Below are 17,663 nucleotides of genomic sequence, written 5' to 3' on the forward strand. Positions count from 1 at the left end.
ATGAACCTAACAGGCCTTTATTGCCCAGAATTCATATCGAAATCCATCAGCTAGTCAAGAAAGGCTGAGGGCGGGCCCGCACACTGCCAATGCAAGTAGAAATCAGATTCAGTCTCTCTGAGATAATACCTCCTGCCAGTGCTCCGTTGTCTCGGGTCTCCAGAGCCAGTATTTCCAGGTGATGCCGTCTCCCGCCCAGCAACAAATTTTTAAGTTGACCTTATTCGTGATCAGATATACGATCGGAAGCGACAATTAGAGCAGCAAGGGGAACAGCAAAATCAGACTATCACAGCACATAATAACTGCACTGCTATCTGTCCTCCGCCCGAATTAACTTTATAGGAGTACTATATCCAGGGTTACGCTTTTACCGTAGTTTTGTAGATGCACAGGATATACAAATAATGAGATAATATAATATCAATATAACGGTGATTTTCTATTCTCAATGATTGAGAAAAGAACACTTATAGGATATCTGAGTAGAGCTTGCATACTAGTCTACGTGTAAAACTATCCGGACGTTACAGACCCTATGCTGTCATTGACGGTGCGCTGATTTGAGTCCCTCTACGACCCGCCTGACAAGGCAAGGCTCGAGAAACACGTCATTGGCATCTACACTCCGTATCTATCTTCCTCCAAAATTCATCAATCGAGGCCCACGGTCATGGGGACGAAAAGCGTCCCTGCTCTTCAGGAAGGCTGGTTATACCTGCTTGTTAGCTGTAATAGCCTCGGAGATTTTCCAGCTGTCCTTGGTTGAGCGCCGCTTATATTTTCATTCCTCATGCTAGACTCAATGCACTGATAGGCTGGCAGTGGCAATACTGTATATTGCCTGTAAACTAATCTTTCCATATTACCTACGCAGCACGTCCAGTTGCTCCTAGGGAGGCTGCGAATCACGTAAGCCACATGATCCCGCCGAGTTGACGTTAGTTAATTGATAAATACTGCTATCGCTGAATAACTATAACCATGTAATAGACGTTCTTTCGTCTCTTCATTTGCTTCGGCTGCACGCCTAGGGATGATACTTATCTTCGCTCCGCCTTCATTAAGCTTTGACCGGCGAAGAACAATTTGTGTCGCATGTCGGGTACAAAGATCACTGGCTATGGGGAACGATAACCCGGTGATTGCCTCAAGAAGAGAAGATTTGCCGCTCGATTGATCACCCACAACAACGAGCTTTAATGGCATTAGTAACAGCTTAAATACGGGTTCATGCTCTCTTACTTGAGGAAGGGAGACTCTCTCGCTAACTCCGAGTTCACCAAGTTTGTCGATAATCCCTAGAACCCGAACTCGATTGTCATTGTCGATGCTGTCAATTTTAAATTTCAGAGTAACATTCCCCTGCCCGAGATACATGCCGTATCTGTAAGGGCCGCATACCTTCTTTTCTACTGAACGATGCTCCATTTGCATCTGTGGAAGGAACTAAGAGCGCGATGCTGAATACTATGTCCATAGTGCTCTGAGTGGCGGCAAACGAACTCCATTTTCCCCTTGGGTGTTATTGTTGGATATTCTTCATACTTCGATACCTAATACTTCATACCAAGTTCGAGCCGAGGGAATGTCACAGGGACCAGTTCGATTTTCAGATGGTATTCGAAGTTGTGTTCTAGTGCGCTGGCTTCTTACGGTCGGGATCGTATGTGCCGTGCGCCGTCAGGTCACAAATCCCTGCATGCAGCTACCAATGGCTTTCGCTGATACTATGCATGGGTGCCGTGAGAATTGGGTGATGCTTGGGCAGAAACTTAAAAAGCGGGAGACCCCCTACTGATCTTCGGGGTGAGCTTTCGGAAAACAGCAAGTCAGGCACACGCGCTGACTGCAATTTTGATATTCGGAATGCAGAAATCAGTATCTTTTTCCTGTCCAGGATGCGAGAGAGGAGGGTTCCGCAGCTTGGTGGAGGCCCAGAAGCACTTTGAGAAGCAATCTCACTCTGTGCGGTGTACCGTCTGCCAAAAGGCATTCGGCAGCGGCATGGCAGTCATACAGCATTATCAAAAGCACGTCAAAGCTCGGGAAGCTTCAACCAATACGAAAAAGCCCATTCAGGAGAGAAAGGCTTATAACCAGCATTCAGCAGGTCCGACAATAACGTCGCCATCACCCCTCGGAAGTGGCCAAAAGTACTTTCAAGAAACTCTACTGACAGCTGTCGGAAATATAATGCATTTCGGAGAGGAGCGTGATCCGATCAACTTGCCCTTTCAATTGCCTTTGATCGCATCGGGTGTAACTGATGCTAATGGTAACCAACCCTCTCGATCTTTGCTCCCTTTTGCAGTCGTCCATGCGACTAAGTGATCTACATAAAGACTTACTTGGTATCCGGGAAACTCTTGGCTAGGAATCGATTTCAACACAAACATCCACAACGTCGTTCTGCATCCCCTTGAACAGTGTCTAATTCTGAGGTATCTGCGTTCCAAGTGCCATTCAGAGAGCCGCCTTCGGAGAGAAGGATACATCCTAGGACCAGTCACAGTAAGGAATAAAGACTTCCCACGGAAGGGGTCCATTCCCACTTATCAATTTCGCGAAACGCTGTCTGCGGAACAGCAGGGACTCAAGAGACATGCCATCGCACTCGATTGTGAGATGATCGGTGTCAAAGACAATCGGCAAACTCTGGCGTTCATAAGTGCCATTGACTTTTTGACAGGCGATGTTCTCATTAGCCGCTACGTAGCACCATCCGAGGAGGTCATTGACTGGAGATCAAAAATTACCGGAATAACCCAAGATGTTATGACAAGCGCCACGATATCTGGCGCTGCATTCAGAAATTGGCGAGAAGCGCGCGAGAATTTATGGCAATTTGCCGATACATCCACTGTTTTCGTCGGCCAATCCCTTAATTATGACCTTGAGGTTCTGGGAATCTGTCACAACAGAATTGTTGACTCCGCCATTTTGACTGCGGAGGCTGTATTCCCAGCCACTGGCCCCACGGAGAGTTTACCTCGCGTTTGGAGCTTGAAGGCCGTGGCCAAAACTCTTTTGGATTTGGACATTCAGAGCGGAGATCGTGCGCACAGTGCTTTGAGAGACGCATATGCGGTACGCGACGTGATCATATTCTGCATCAGAAACCCGGAACAATTAAAGTCATGGGCAGAACTTCGAAAGAAAGAAGAGGGACAAAAGGGCAAAAAAAGCCGGTGCAAGAGCAAGGTCAAACGAAATCCGACCACGTCGTCTACTCAAGATATCCAGCATAAAACTCGGGTGTTAAAGGATGAGTTTGAATACGATATTGATGACGATGACGAATTTTGCTTGTCTGAGTATGCTAGGGATGCTGGCTGGCCAGATGGGTGGGATCCTTGGTCTGATTGATTCAACCTCCTTTCAAATGTCCAAACAGAACACGAAAATTTGGTATCCTATCGGAGAAGGGAGGCAGCTTTCCATACATCCTACTATTTGAAATAGAATGAAACGTGATCTGAAAATTGCGAACGCAGGTCTGTCCGTCAGCCCCTATCTAGCCAGGTAGCAGATGTAATATATCGTTCCATCACGTAGGTCATGGAAACATCTATACGTCATCAGGACACTTCCGGTACATGTAAAAGATGACAAACGGTGAGAATTGTCCGGTCGTGTGTGTTGAGGCTTGGACGATTATTGGTCAAGAGTCGTCCTCACATTTCTATCATGGCGGCTAAAGATTTTTTATTTCTTAGATTCTAGATAAGATATTATTATAAAATTAAATTAATTAAAAGTAGATTTTATAAATCTAGTAATAATTAATATAATTATCTTGACATCTACAGTATCAGAGATATTTTCATTGTAATATACTCTAATAAGATAATTAAGATAATCTCAAAATATTCAAATATGATACAAAAATACTTTATAGAATCTTATCTTGTTTATAGATATAAGTAGATTATTTATATAAATTCTTTAACTAATCTCTCAATATGAATTATTGATAGTTTTCAATCTATATCAGAACACTGAAAAAGTAAACTAATCCTGAAGTAGAATTAAAATAAATATTAATTATTAGGGTTTATTAGGGTTTTTTTTTAAAACCCCTTATGAATACACAGGCTTCATTTAGGCTTGATTAGCCATTGGGGTCTTTAGGTTATAACAGTAGGTCGCCCAACCATGGATTACGTTATGAGTCTCTGTGCCTGATATCTGAAGCCAGGCCATATTTACTGTAGGCGGAAACGGCTGATGGGGTGACTCACTGGCTGCCTATCAATAAAAGTAACCGGAGAATACATCATGGGAAATACTATACCTGTAATGCTGTGACGTTTGAGCAGGTCTCACTTACCACGCAGGACAGGGCATTGTTGAAGCAGTTAACAACTGTTTCGTTTAATAATGGAGTTTCAGTAAGTACTTTAGGTCCTATCAGATGAGATACAGAAAATGATCAATATCTATACCATATAAAATATATGCTGATCATAGTTGCACAGCCTGTTACCATTGAGCGTTTCCCACTTCCTGTTACAGAGGGTTTCCTACCGCTTGTAGTCAGTAATGAATCAGTCTGCCTACATAACTTAGATCTTGCCAGGGTGACTACCAAGACGAATCTGCCCCGAGTATATCAGACTCCGTACCAGAATATCGTCGCACAAGGCATAACGCTCAGGACAGACAATTTCAAAAACCTACCAGAGATCATCCATAAGCGCATTGAAACGCAGGGCTATTAGGGACACAAGAGGCTCAGAACAAAGTATGATAACCTAGTTGACCATGCAGATTTTATATTGAAATATCTCCGAGTTACCATTGGGTCAAGCAAGGTTCGCCTTTATGGCCTCTGGAATAAAACAGGATTTTATCCATCCTAGATCAATGACACACCATCTGCTTAGGGTAATTCCCCCGGCATTCCCTCCGTAATGGAGGTCTGCCCCATCTATACATCGATCTGTGATCCACGACCATAGCAAAGCATATGCGGTCATCCGTGTAACCTCAGGTACGATTGATTGTACTCACTACAACTCGCTTGACATTGGAGAGAGACCATGGCACGGGCTATATGGCTGGATAATGCTGTCTGTCATCAGGTGCAGTGTGTAGGTCTCAAGGACATGGTGATGGGCAAGGGCTTTCTAGCGCAGTCATACCTACGTCTTTAAAGCTTTTCTTCTAACTGTCAGTGATGTCACGCGAAATACAGTATATGGCTATATACATTCTTGAACCATAGCATTAAGCTGTACTATTTACCATGTTGGCCATTGCAGGCGGCTTCTGCTAAGTGGTTCGCCTATATATTCCTTGACTATATTTCAGACAGATAGTAATTTTCTCCTATTTTGACTGTTGATAAGATACAATACAGAGATATTACCGCTCAAACTGACCTGACTTGTGTATTAGCTACCCCAGTCGTTGGCTTACTATGTAGATCCCATCATACTTTACTAAGCAGGGAGTGGAACTGACGACACCTATATCCAGACATGTGTTGATGAAAACGTGAATATGGAAGTCTAGTGTGTTTCTTTTCCTGAGTCTAATGCTGACCTTTATGAGAGCTCGTTGCTCGCTGTTGAAAATCGTTCGGATATTTGTCCCGATGGCGTCATCCTTTCATCATGGAGTATTTTCCCCCTGTCATTGTTTGTATGATTTCATGCTTAATGATTTATGTCTAATTTAATGTAGTCCCAAACAAAAGAAAGGAGATTGTGGAAGAGATGGTGGAGCGAAGATAAAACTACAAACTCGGCAATAAATTTCGGCTAGAACCGACTCGCTTATGGGTGAGCCTGTGGGTCCAGTTCCACCAGTTGCACGAAACTGCTTCTTTGGGGTTTCTTCTTTCCTCCATAGTCGACTGAGTACGAGACTGTTTTATTAATGTGGCTCTTGCTCAATGGTTGTTGGGATCCTAACGCGGCACCTCCGCTAGGCGTGTTCCGTTTGCCATAGGATGAATGGTCGCTGGTATTGCCCAGGACTTTCGGGAAGAGATGCACGAGCATAGCACGGAAGGTGGGCAGACAGGCGCACATGACGGCGATTTGGGTCTCCAGGACTGACCAATGAACGATGGGTTGGAGTTGTTCTGTGATTCTGAATCAGTAGATATTAATCAGGGGCGAGGAGCCCGGACGAACCAGTGAGGTTGGTGTTCCAACGGTTGTACCAGAAAACGACGACACGAATGATTGCCACTGCTGTCAATCTGGGGATGGTTAGCAGATGCGGCGACAACGAGGGAGACAATACTTACACTAGACCCATGGCAAACATGACACTGACTCCCAGCTTTTTGCGAGCAGACAAGTTGAGCTTGGTCACTTCATAAACAGGCATGAGCACCATGATTATATCGACAGCGATGTTCACAAAAGCGTTGGCGAACGTGACAGCAATGAAGTCAACGCATCTCCCTGTTTCGAGCCCTTCCCACTGCGTCCAGGCTAAGTGGACGGGAATGCATCGAAAGGAATCGGTAAGGACCCACGTAATTCCAATAGCGGCATTCAAACCGATGACCGCCCATGTGGTATAGCGAAACAATTTAGACTGGAAGATTCTCAACAGGAACAGACACACTGAAATCTTTGCTAGAGAAACCTGTGTCTTGTACATCACAACAAACCCCTGAAAGCACTAAAAAAACAATTAGAACATAATTGTGGCATTGACGGGTAGACACCCACCTTGAATATCAGAGTGATATTGTCCATTGGGATAATGTCCCACATGTTTTTGCCGAAACCCAATTCAATCACTAAAGGATGGTTAGACAGTCACCTGGTGTCCAACAAACCAAACCTACTCTTGACATTGACACCGAAGATGCCCACTGCAAGGGCCTATAGTCATCATGAGTAAAGGATATGTGGCACGTATAGCGTGGTACGTACCCATGCTATAGTGATCGTGACATCGTCTGCACCCCAACCACCACCAAGACCCATGATCTTCGCGAGGATTCGATTAAAAAAAAGGAGCGTTGAGATGACTAGCGGAACAATGGTAGCGGCCTCCACGGCGGGGCGTCCTTTATGAACAGGGATTCCGCATTGTCGGCTATCTAATCGTTTGGTGACTGCAAATTGTCAGATGGCAGCAAATCAAAGCCTGCACTGCGACATACGGAGCTGTTCTCTGCCTGTACACTTCGCAGTAACACACGTCGTCATGTCATCTTGAAATCCGTCATCGTTACACAGGCATGTTGTATCGGTCGTTGCGCATGTGGTCGAGTTGGCAGCTAGAACTTGCGTCTGGCAGGTAACCTATTGTACGGGTCAGCCAGGGCAGGGCGATCCAATACACCCGAACATACCGCGCATTGAGGTAGAGTGGAATTCGCCGCTGAGGCCCCAGCGACCAGAGACACTGAGATCCCGATCAGTATCTCACGCAGGCGCATAATGGCCAAGAGGCCCCTCCAGGTACAGAGGTCACAGAGTCCAAGAGGAGGGAGGTTAGGAAGGAGTCACCGCAATACCGGAGTGGAGGGGACTGCCATCTTATATGGAGTCTAGACCACGGGTTCCCGTTGGTGAGCTTTGATGTCGTGATCCACAGGACATGAGCAATGATCCTCATTGTGATTACCCCAAACAACCTTAAGACCCGTTCTGTAAGAGCTAAAGTTGGCTAAACAAGTAGATCCTTATCTAGTATCACATTCCACCCGGTAGAGACCTTTTCGAGGGGCATAGGTCTATGGCACTATTTGGTATTCGGGGTACGGACCGGTATTAGCCTGCTACAGTAGCTCACTTTGGAACGCTCCAAGTGCCATGATTCGCGAGTACCAGCCCGACGGGGATCTTGTCCGGTTTCCCGAAACACTAGATCGGCAGTCTTGTACAGGCGGTTATTGAGGTATAATGTAATGCGACCGCCGGTCCAGGGGTTTTGAGTGGGTCCTCTTTCCCCGAGAGACTCGTGTTGGTTGCTAAGAGAAATGGTCTCGTTGGGCCTCGGCATGGACGATCGTTGGAACAGACTTTGGTACCCAAGCGGAAAGCATTTCCCTTTGATATTTATAGAGAGTATAAGGAAGAATACATAAATGTACCAAATACTGAATAAGCTCATAGGCTGTGAGATGATTGAGTTTAGCGCTAGTCTCCGTTCAGTTCACGTCAGAAGCGGCAATTTTGACATATTTCTGGTTGGCCTCCACAGTCCATACACTTTCAACTGCTACTTTTTTCTGTTTGTTTCGCCCCCCACTCCATCTTGATTATTGTAGGCATAGACAGCCCCAAGGTATCTTGGCAGATTGCTCACTTTTTTTTTTTTTTTACTTTTTTTCTCTTAAATTGATCCTTCCATGATTCTACTCTCACTGGCAACCTTCCAGCCTGCCAGGCAGATGCCATGGTGGCCAGTAGCAATTTCCGCCAGCGCCTCGCCTAACCCTACACCGGAGATGCCGGCAATACTAATAATCACAGGCTCGGTTATTCATCTTGGCTTCTCCACCACTTTCCCTCTTTGCTCGCCCCACTTGAACTTTCGCCAATCCCTTGGCTATTGCTGAGAGCTCGCCCGTCATGACTCCTATTCAGGACAAGGGGCGGATCATCAAAACTTACACTTTGCACGCGGCATTTAGTGCAGCCACCGAGATCTTCTGGGTCCCTAAACATAGACTAAGGCTTTCTATTCCTCTCGATTCATTCTCATCTACAAGCACGAGGCTCCGAAATAGAAAGTCTAACGAGCAGTAGTTCCGATCTGCCCTCCGTAATCAGCCAAGAACCCCTGACACCGCCCGTGCTAGTCCCTGACTGCCATGTGGTGCACAAACATTTGGGTATGGCTTCACTGGCTCAGACAGATGAGGGAAAGAGAAAAATGACCACGGGAAGGGATGCACGATACAGGAACAGCACTTGCTTTCTCCTCTATGTACATCTTTCTTTCCTGTTAGTGCTTTGGCCGCTGGGCTACAGCCTGTGATAGGGTAGCCACTGTTTTTTGAAGGTGCTCCCGCCTCTGGGCAGTGGGGTCTTGTAAATATGCCAAACTGCTCTTTTCAGTTCATTGCATTATTGGTCAGATTGAAGATTTCCATTACCTCATGGTGTCGTCTGGCAGCCTTTTATTTGCAGCGCGTTTCCCTGTCTTTCGGTCGGAAAACATTGCATTCCACCACGCAAATTTACATGCTGTAGAATGATATACTTAACGGTCGTTAAGCTTCTGCCATGATAACTTTAACCTTACCTGCAGGGTCGGTAACTCGGTATATCTAATAAATCGATTCCACTCCGGGATTATGTCAATCAAATCCCTCATATTCAATATATCGGATAATTTGAATTAACTAATCCCAATCGATGCGGGACACGATCAGCGGCCTGTGGGCTGTGTAGCGATAAACAGTCAACACCGTGTGCAGGATTTTCTCCTTGTTCAGACTACCGAGGAAACCATGAACCACAGCTTATCGTGAATCAGGTAGCCCAATGCTCTATCTCGGTGCGCCTTCGTCGCAAGCTTGGTGGGGCAAAGACATGAGGATGACAAGGGTATATAGTAGGTGAGGAGGGTCCCTAGTGAAGTCAATGGTGATTAAAGCTTACTTAATCCACTAATAAATAGTTATTAATACAAAGAAGCTGGAAACGGATAAAAGCACTCGAAATACTCCAAAAAAACTTAACACACGACCACAGAGAAAGGTGACGGGAAAGATTCATTAATGTAAGATCCACCAGTCAGTCACCATCATGTACTGTGATATGGAAATATCAAGGTTCTCATCACGCAAATAGCTTATTTTCTTACCTCCCTTGCCTTTTTTTCCCACTTCATCTATGTATCTATATAATCATCTTCGGGAGTATCCTGAAGCTTTTCAGATAGATGATTTGTCTTGTGACGCTAAAAGATAGTATTTTGTAGGCTCTCACATCATGTTCGGATTTTCTCTACCGAATCCTCCAAGCAGAAATGGCGTTCTCATTTAAGAATGGATGATACTCTCATCATTGCAGACTTGATCCCAATAAATGACATCAACCAAAAGATAATCTTCTTCCAGCAATAGCTTCTGCTCATACCAGCCTAATACAAAGGTGTTCTGTCCCCTGTCGACTCATCCGCAAGAAAATATAGCCCTTTTACGCCTCCCTTAGAAGGTAGCTTGTAGCTCCTGAGCCATTCCGCCCCTCTGTCTGAATGGTATGGGGCCACTCATACATTTCATACTTCTTCAAGTACCATTATTTCGCGCTTGAATCTACTCCATTGCTGTCTTCGAAGTCGGTGGAGTCCGAAGCTCGCAGGAAGTACAATATAGAGTAGCAATCTTCAGTTTGGACCTAGCCCTGAGGCAACACGCGGTGCAATACAGAGCCTAAATACTTAATCGAAAGAAAAGAGGCTTGTATCACTGATATTAATATTTGTATGACCCGGTTGGGGAAAGATATAATTCCAAGTAGTATCCTCCGGGGAGAAGACCTGGAGATCCCATTATAGCATGTGGAGGATGGTTAAACTGCCAATATCAGTGTATATATTCTGGCCGATCTTGGTTGGGTCTGTCACTCTGGAAGAGTAATAAAGAAAGTACAGAATACTTTTCAAGTAATAATTATCCTAGTAATGACTTTCAAGCTGGGCGTCTTCCTTCAGGCCCAGTTTATCTAAGATACAGTCGAGTAGAAGCTTCGAGATAGAATGACCCGCGGCGGTGAACTGGTCAAACAAATTGCAGTTGTCCTGTGCCACGGAAGGAAGAGCCCATCGACCATCCATTTCGAATTTGCCGATTTAACATGGTTAGGGCTGGGAATGAATACGTATAGTGGTAAGGAGGATGTTTTCTCTAGGATATCTCTTACTCACCTTTAGTGCCTCAAAGCCATCTTTGTGTGACTGGACAGCTCCAGACTAGTTTCCAATGGCTTTGAACCTGGATTGGATTGGTTTAAAGATCAGCTAGTTGGACTATGAAATTTATTCATAGACAAACTATAGAACAACTTACCATGCGATAGAGACACAGTAGGGGTCTTCAGCTTGACATACTCAGACTGAGAAAACCACTGCTTGGTGATAGTATCAATCTTGTACAAGTCAGTCCAAAACTTTTCGGAACCGCCATGTTGAAGATTGAGGTAGGAGAAGCCATCTTTCTTACAGGCTGTGATAAGTTTCTTCAACTCTGATCCATCCTTATCAAGAAGATTGATAAACTGGATAGTGGAGAGGTCCGCCTTGGGAACATTCATATACTTTGCAGGGCGAGGGGCTGCCATTAAGATTGTCCCTTGCTAAGAATGAACCAACTTTCAATGTTGGTTGAGCTTTTGTAGAAGGGGGGGGGCCACTGCTTGTAATGCTTTTGTTCTCCCTTGAACGGGATTTAAGAGCTCTTTATATTCTTTCGATGAGGAGCGATACCTGTTATAAGGCCAAGTTGGCCTTCGCACGGAGGGACCGACTTGATCGACAAAGGTATGAATGACTCTTCCATTCCGGACCGAGTCGACTAGTTTGGGGATTGTTTCAGACACTGCCGGCTCTCCAGCTGGTCTCGGAGATGCACGCCACCCATCAGTACGGAGCAATGGCAGCACGATGGTGCAATTTCAGGCCGGTACAATTCTTTTTTTACGGGGTTTGTAATGCCTTCGGAGCCGGAATTAAGCGGCAGCGGCTGGCTGCCCTCCGATGCCGTCGCTGCGGACAGTTGACCATTCGTTTGCCTTAACGACACCTTGGAGGGCAAGAGGTACTTTTTTTCTGGATAAGTCCCATGTTCAATTGATTGTGCCGAAACGGAATATACTGTTGTCTCCTGAAAGTAGGTATACGTCGGAATAAGTTGCCGATCTCCACCAGCAAGGAGGAAAAGAAATAGAAGGGGATAGAACTTAATTTTGAGACCAAGCTCGTTCAGAGATATAGCTCCATCGTTCAAACCATCCTATAAACCATGAAAATGTGGGAATATACTATTTTAAGGGAGGCTACATGACACTGCTGGCTTGCCCAGTATTCACAGAAGGGAGTCGTTGAGCTCGACGGCTACGAGCCCATTCATTCCTAATTAAGTATACTAATCTTTGAATACATAGAATTACATCATGGCACCCACTCAACATGTCGTTTTCTTATATGTCATGATAGAGATCACGGGCAGAATCTATCGGTAAGGGGGCAGTCTATGTCGCAGAAGGGTATGACCTTTTTAGTACAATCCCAAAACCGTTTCCTTCCCCTCATGGTGGTGTTAACTCTACCATTGTAACGAGCTGGTCTCTTTTCATGTCACACTCGATGAGAAAGTACCCATCAGGTGATAGTGAGACAGAGTGCAGGCATGAAGGCTTGCTCTGATGGCCCGAGGCAGCGTGGACGTGGACATGTGATGGTTTATCCGAGCAACCGGTGTCATCAAGAGTAAATAGGACTGTTGTGGCATCATCGTAACGGCGCTCGATATGATACCCTGGCTGGACATCACCGGCGATGAAGATCATCAGTTATTGCGTGCGAACACTAACTCTTTCCCGCAGGATTCCACGTTAGTATCAACCACCTCCATGACTTTTGTCAACCTCTTCTACGTTGAAATTCCCCAGGACTTCTTCTATGCTTGCAACTCAGACTAACAACCCCCTTCAGCTGCCCCAGTTTTATCAAGTCGCCCGGGGCGACTCCGCGCTACGATCGGGTATCCTGATACTTCCACTAATCCTCTCGCAGATTGTCACATCACTTTCTTCCGGCTTCCTGGTATCGAAGTACTCATGTTATCGACTTAACCGAATCAACCTCATTGTTGGTTATGCTCTTTGGACAATTGCGTCGGGGTTGTTTACAATAGTCACTCCATCAACGACGGCAGCGGTCCTTGTGATCTTCCAGCTACTGACGGGGCTCGGCAGTGGGCAGACACTCCAGACTACCCTGGTTGCTATTCAAGCTGCAGTCAAGAGGGAAGGAATGGCAGTTATCACTGGTGCTCGTGTTTATTTACGAATGATGGGCTCGACTTTGGCTGTAGCTGCCAGTTCGGCTATTGTCAACAACATTGTCCGGTGAGCGAGAATTCATTTACATCCACCCATCTATTACTGCCTTGCTTTTATGATTTTCCTTCTTTTTTCACGCTTGTCTTTTAAGCAAGCTTTGTTGACAGGAAATGATAGGACGAAGCTCGAGGGAATCAACTTTCCGCCATTTCCGAAAGTATCGCCGATCCTACAACCATAGCCTCCATGTCACTATCCTCGGCACAAGAATCAGAAGCACTGAATGCGTACGGTGAGTTGTCCCTTGCCACTATTGTGCTTTATTTATCTTATCCGTTTACATCCCAACCAATTATATGCCCCCCTTTTTTTGCTTGGCGGAGTGACTCATTGACTAAGTATTTGAGTCAGCCCACGGAGTACAGGTCACATATTACATGATGACTGCCCTGGCCGGTATTCAATTCTTTCTTTGCGTCTTTTTCGTCAAGGACTACTCATTGAAGAGGGACGATGACCAACAGCAAAAGGAGGCAGCTAGAGCTCGGCTAGAGCAAGAAAAGAACAAGAGGGCGGGCAGCAACCACAATGCAGAACCATCAACTGCTGAAGCTCGACAGCAATCGAGAACAAGGTCTAAAGTTACTATGGAACTATGCTAGGGAATTAGTATTCTATTTAGGACGCTGTTACACTAGAACATCTGGAATAGATCGATAATTGGGGTTTTTCCACGTATTTATTATCAATTTGAGGCACTATCTGAACCATTGTATTCTATCATCTACCCTGTGAAGAGATAATTTATACCCGATACCTTGTTAACGACCATGAGAAAATATTCTGCTCTCCTATCCCGACCGGTTCATAAACCATTCAAATTACTGGGTGGTTGATGCGACTATCTCTGACGAATTGAGTTGATTGTGCGACGCCCGATAAAAGAATTATTTTTCGCCGGGTCATGGACAGGTCGAATCCCTGTACGGGTGGCACACAAAGACAGCGTTGTATTGCATCACATACTTCATTTATTAGGTTCTATTTATAAAGCTTATTGATCATGAGGCAGTAGGATTTCTGGACTGAGGTACTAGTACTACTCCAAATGGAAGGGACCAGCACGCCCCAGTCTCAGGCGTCAACAACCTTTGCCCGTGCGTTCCACCGGAACTGGAGATCATCATTGTTCAGGCCACCCAGGACATGCTCTGCTGTGGGGGAGCTCCGGGGACATTAGCTTTCGTGTAAGGTACGCCCAGAGCGTACAAGCTGGTCCACATGTGCTCATGTTCTTCACGTAGTCTAACACCCTCGCCGCCAACGAGCAGCTGCAGCTCCGGCTTGTCGCGATGGACCCGTGGGAGAATCCCCTTCAGAAGCGTGAGGGCATGATTAGAGGTGAAAAATGCCTGCGAGCCGTTGTAAGTGTCGTAAGTAATCTTAAGGCCCTCCTTGGCCAATTCAGTTCTGAACGAGCCAGCAAGTGGCGATAAGGCGCCTCCGCAAACATCGGGATACTTGAGACCAAGATTAAAGGCACCATAACTGGTCAACTCTCAGTAAAAGGAACACTCTACGGGTGTTTGGCCACCTACCCGCCTGCTGAGTGACCCTCCAGCCAACGCGCTGATGGATGTCTAATGGTCCTGTACTGCTCATCAATGGCTGTGACGAGATTGTGGCGCATTATGTCCCGAAGGCGGCGGCTGTCGTCGTAACTGTTGGTCCAGCGTCCTTCCGGCAATGCCTATGAACGGTGTCAGCAGATCTGTAGATAACAATGATCACTTGTCCTCTTATTATGCCACATCCATGCGTACCTGCGGTGCGACCAAAATCACCTTGGGCATAGTGCCCAGCTCCATTTTGCGTGCATAAAATTGAAGTGACCACAGCCAGTAGAGTACGGGTTATTGCTCTCCGTTTACATCTAAGTCATTGTAGCCCGGTGGTAGGACGACCAGATAGGAGCCCTGGGCTCCGGGACCGCGCGTTGGTTGGCTGTAGAGCTCAAAGGTAACATTTTCTGGATGCTCCCACGCGTCTGTGTCAATCCACATGTAGTTGTAGCAGTCCAGAAGGCGCTTGGGCGGAGTCCACCGGCCTGTGCAAATGAATGTAAGCATGCTCAGCCATTAAATCTAAATTACCAGGTCGACTCACCACCGTATACGGGGATTGGGGGATAGACTTCGTCTGGTTTGTCGATAACAGTCATTTTGGGTATCCTGACCTCAAGAAAGCTAAATTTGGGTTATTTGCTTAATGTACCAAGCATGGGCCTTATAAATATGTTGGCGGGGATCCGGGGCGAATAAGCCATGAGAATTACCGGAGAGCGTCGCGAATGTCGCCTACATAAGCGATGCTCGCCAATCCGCTTCGACGGTCGCGGGCACGTCAACAGCGAAGAGCTGGAGTCCATGTCGCTCGAGCCACCCTATTCAACTGAGCTTAAGGCGTTCATTCAGAAAATAAGGCGGTCCCTTCTTCTTCATTCAAGGATGAAAGGGGAGAGACCAAGAAAAGAAAAACCAAAAAAGTTGAAAAAAAAAAAAAAAAAAAAAGCTCGCCTTCATTACTCTTCTAGTTCAGCCGCGAGGCCGGCCTCAGCAGTGATGAACAGCGGCGCGAATTTGGACAATCGATATGTTCGCCATACTTCGGAAAACCGTTTACCAACCCACCTACCCTGCTTCCTCACCTTATACATGAGAACTCAGGATGTCGATAGTCGATCCTTCCCTGGGCATGCCACAGGAAAGAGCCAGTCATTTGTCACATCGTTTTTTTCAAACTAGTTGGTATGGTATTCTTGGTAGATAGATATTATTAGATATATGTTGACTGGTGTTACCGCGGACACCGTCGGCTGGCCCAAATGGTAGGACCCAGTAAATACATTAACTTATTATGGAATACATTTGGACATTAGACATAACATGAAAGTTTCTCTGTGACGTGATGGATGATAGTATAAGAAAGAGTGAGTTTCGGGGTATCAGACTAAGACCATGAGCATATTGAACACGACTTGGGATTAGTTCGTCCGACTAATCTCATCATCCTGGCGACGAGGTGGCGCTTCCGGGCCAGTATTCGTCGTTTGTGGCACAGTGGTTTCTTGTGGGTGTGTGACTTGGGGGGAAGAAACCATCGCCATTTCGGGATCAGCCGGAGTAGAAGCCGGAGCAGCAGCAGCAGCAGCAGCAGCAGCGGTGGATGCAGAGGCTGATCCCGGCCGCGATTGTGGCGCTACACTGGGCGAGCGACTGGGCTCCAACAGTCGAGGACCAGGATTCTTTGCTGGCTGCTTGCTGGTCTTGACCCGGGCGGGTGCAGGACCGAGTACCGGCGGGTACTTGTACCGAAATCCCCAGACGAAGAAGAGACGCAGCTTGGTCCAGAACCCCATCGCCTTCCACCGCTTGCGAAGGACCTCCCCATCTGCATCAGAGCGAGCCCGATAACCCTTCCGGAAAAAGCATAGCAGTAACAGGGTGAAGGGGAGAATAGTCAGTGACCAGCAGACAGGGAGACCGCGACGTGTTTGCCAGCCCATCATCAGGCGGCGGAATCGGATCCACGCCTCAATAAAACCTAAGATCAACCAGAGGCCAATCCAGCCAAGTGTCAAGATGAGGGTGAGTGCCAGCGGCGTGATACCCATGTAGTAATCGTCCGTGAACCAATTGTAACCGTCATCATAGCCGTAATAGCCGTAGTACGAGCTGCCGCTGTAGTACCCGTTCCCGCTGCTGCCGGTGTAGGCACAGCTAGAAGCAGTATACAATGAGGTAGGCCGGTTGTACAAGCTCATTGACTCCAGTGAGCTTGTGGGAATCTGCGTGGGATCAACGTAGACAATGTCGATAGTGTAGGTCGTCGGCTGAAAAGGTCTCACAGAGTCGACCGAGATCGATGTAGCAACAGCCGTGCGTGGGAGCAGATCCTGGATCTCTGTAGGCGGGACAACCTCAACTGCTGTTGTCTGGGTCCAGAGAGACGAGCAACCAGTGGGCGCCGAATATGTCATGTTGACAACGAACTTGGTACTGTGGTAAACGTCATCGTCGTCATAGCCATAGCCATAATCGTAGTCGTAATCATCAACCACTGACCCGACGCCTGTTGGGTAAAGTTGTTGAATGATAGTCACATCATTTTCGGCGTCCTCGTCGTCGTTGTAGTAGTAGTAGTAATTCGAGGAGCCGAGGGAGGTAGCGGTGGAGACTGCCTCGGGCATGGAAGTGACGGTGGGAGTGATTTGCTCAATGAGAGTGGTGGTGTACGTAGCATAGTAATGCCTTTCTGTGGTGACCACCTCCTGGTAGTCTGCAGTGACAATCCATGGGGCAGCATAAACGAAGGAAGAGAGTTGAAACAGAAGCAGAAGGGAGATGAATCCCGAAAACGAACGTGAGGATGCCATCTCCGACGGACAACCGCTGAGAATGGTGAGTGAGGAAGGGAGAGAAGGAGAATCCGAACGAGGGCAGTCCAGGGTCCATTGTGGTGTCCAACAGGGCTTATCTATAATTACCTCGAGGTTCGAGCCTCATATCACTCCACGTAGGAACAGGTGGAAATTGCTGCATCTTGATGATTGCCTCCTCGGGTAACTGATTGGCAGGGTTTCGAAAAAGGGTCCGGAATGGAGCCATTTGG

At 46.6% G+C, this 17,663-nt stretch overlaps 7 protein-coding genes across 7 annotated transcripts; 3 read left to right on the plus strand and 4 right to left on the minus strand.

Annotated features, from left to right (window-relative positions):
• Positions 1-1,814: 1,814 nt before the first annotated feature.
• Positions 1,815-2,481, plus strand: BO83DRAFT_36063 (uncharacterized protein). The gene has a single exon (XM_025529412.1). The coding sequence runs from the start codon at positions 1,870-1,872 to the stop codon at positions 2,332-2,334; it is 465 nt and encodes a 154-aa protein (XP_025387731.1). The 5' UTR covers positions 1,815-1,869; the 3' UTR covers positions 2,335-2,481.
• On the plus strand, positions 2,188-3,498 carry BO83DRAFT_378585 (uncharacterized protein). The gene has a single exon (XM_025531292.1). It carries the CDS (start codon positions 2,629-2,631, stop codon positions 3,367-3,369), a length of 741 nt encoding a protein of 246 aa, XP_025387732.1. The 5' UTR covers positions 2,188-2,628; the 3' UTR covers positions 3,370-3,498.
• A 2,147-nt stretch (positions 3,499-5,645) lies between these two features.
• BO83DRAFT_445594 (uncharacterized protein) lies at positions 5,646-7,414 on the minus strand (the record flags this gene model as incomplete). The annotated part of the gene is made up of 8 exons (XM_025536559.1): positions 5,646-6,094; positions 6,147-6,214; positions 6,263-6,645; positions 6,696-6,766; positions 6,815-6,851; positions 6,903-7,072; positions 7,136-7,139; positions 7,328-7,414. 8 exons carry the CDS (start codon positions 7,412-7,414, stop codon positions 5,784-5,786), a joined length of 1,131 nt encoding a protein of 376 aa, XP_025387733.1. The 3' UTR covers positions 5,646-5,783.
• Positions 7,415-10,859: 3,445 nt separating this feature from the next.
• Positions 10,860-11,442, minus strand: BO83DRAFT_437539 (uncharacterized protein; the record flags this gene model as incomplete). The annotated part of the gene is made up of 2 exons (XM_025536020.1): positions 11,000-11,442; positions 10,860-10,924 (listed from the first exon to the last, which is right to left on the minus strand). The coding sequence occupies exons 1-2, from the start codon at positions 11,268-11,270 to the stop codon at positions 10,860-10,862; spliced, it is 336 nt and encodes a 111-aa protein (XP_025387734.1). The 5' UTR covers positions 11,271-11,442.
• A 659-nt stretch (positions 11,443-12,101) lies between these two features.
• On the plus strand, positions 12,102-13,654 carry BO83DRAFT_388920 (uncharacterized protein; the record flags this gene model as incomplete). Its single annotated transcript, XM_025532777.1, has 4 exons — positions 12,102-12,166; positions 12,600-13,058; positions 13,211-13,284; positions 13,404-13,654. 4 exons carry the CDS (start codon positions 12,102-12,104, stop codon positions 13,652-13,654), a joined length of 849 nt encoding a protein of 282 aa, XP_025387735.1.
• A 413-nt stretch (positions 13,655-14,067) lies between these two features.
• On the minus strand, positions 14,068-15,213 carry BO83DRAFT_445604 (uncharacterized protein; the record flags this gene model as incomplete). Its single annotated transcript, XM_025536560.1, has 5 exons — positions 14,068-14,540; positions 14,591-14,742; positions 14,816-14,854; positions 14,924-15,099; positions 15,159-15,213. 5 exons carry the CDS (start codon positions 15,211-15,213, stop codon positions 14,183-14,185), a joined length of 780 nt encoding a protein of 259 aa, XP_025387736.1. The 3' UTR covers positions 14,068-14,182.
• A 596-nt stretch (positions 15,214-15,809) lies between these two features.
• Positions 15,810-17,600, minus strand: BO83DRAFT_378588 (uncharacterized protein). Its single transcript, XM_025531293.1, has one exon. It carries the CDS (start codon positions 17,425-17,427, stop codon positions 16,036-16,038), a length of 1,392 nt encoding a protein of 463 aa, XP_025387737.1. The 5' UTR covers positions 17,428-17,600; the 3' UTR covers positions 15,810-16,035.
• Positions 17,601-17,663: the final 63 nt, after the last annotated feature.

Source organism: Aspergillus eucalypticola, assembly GCF_003184535.1.
Source record: "Aspergillus eucalypticola CBS 122712 chromosome Unknown BO83scaffold_13, whole genome shotgun sequence".
Taxonomy (NCBI): domain Eukaryota; kingdom Fungi; phylum Ascomycota; class Eurotiomycetes; order Eurotiales; family Aspergillaceae; genus Aspergillus; species Aspergillus eucalypticola.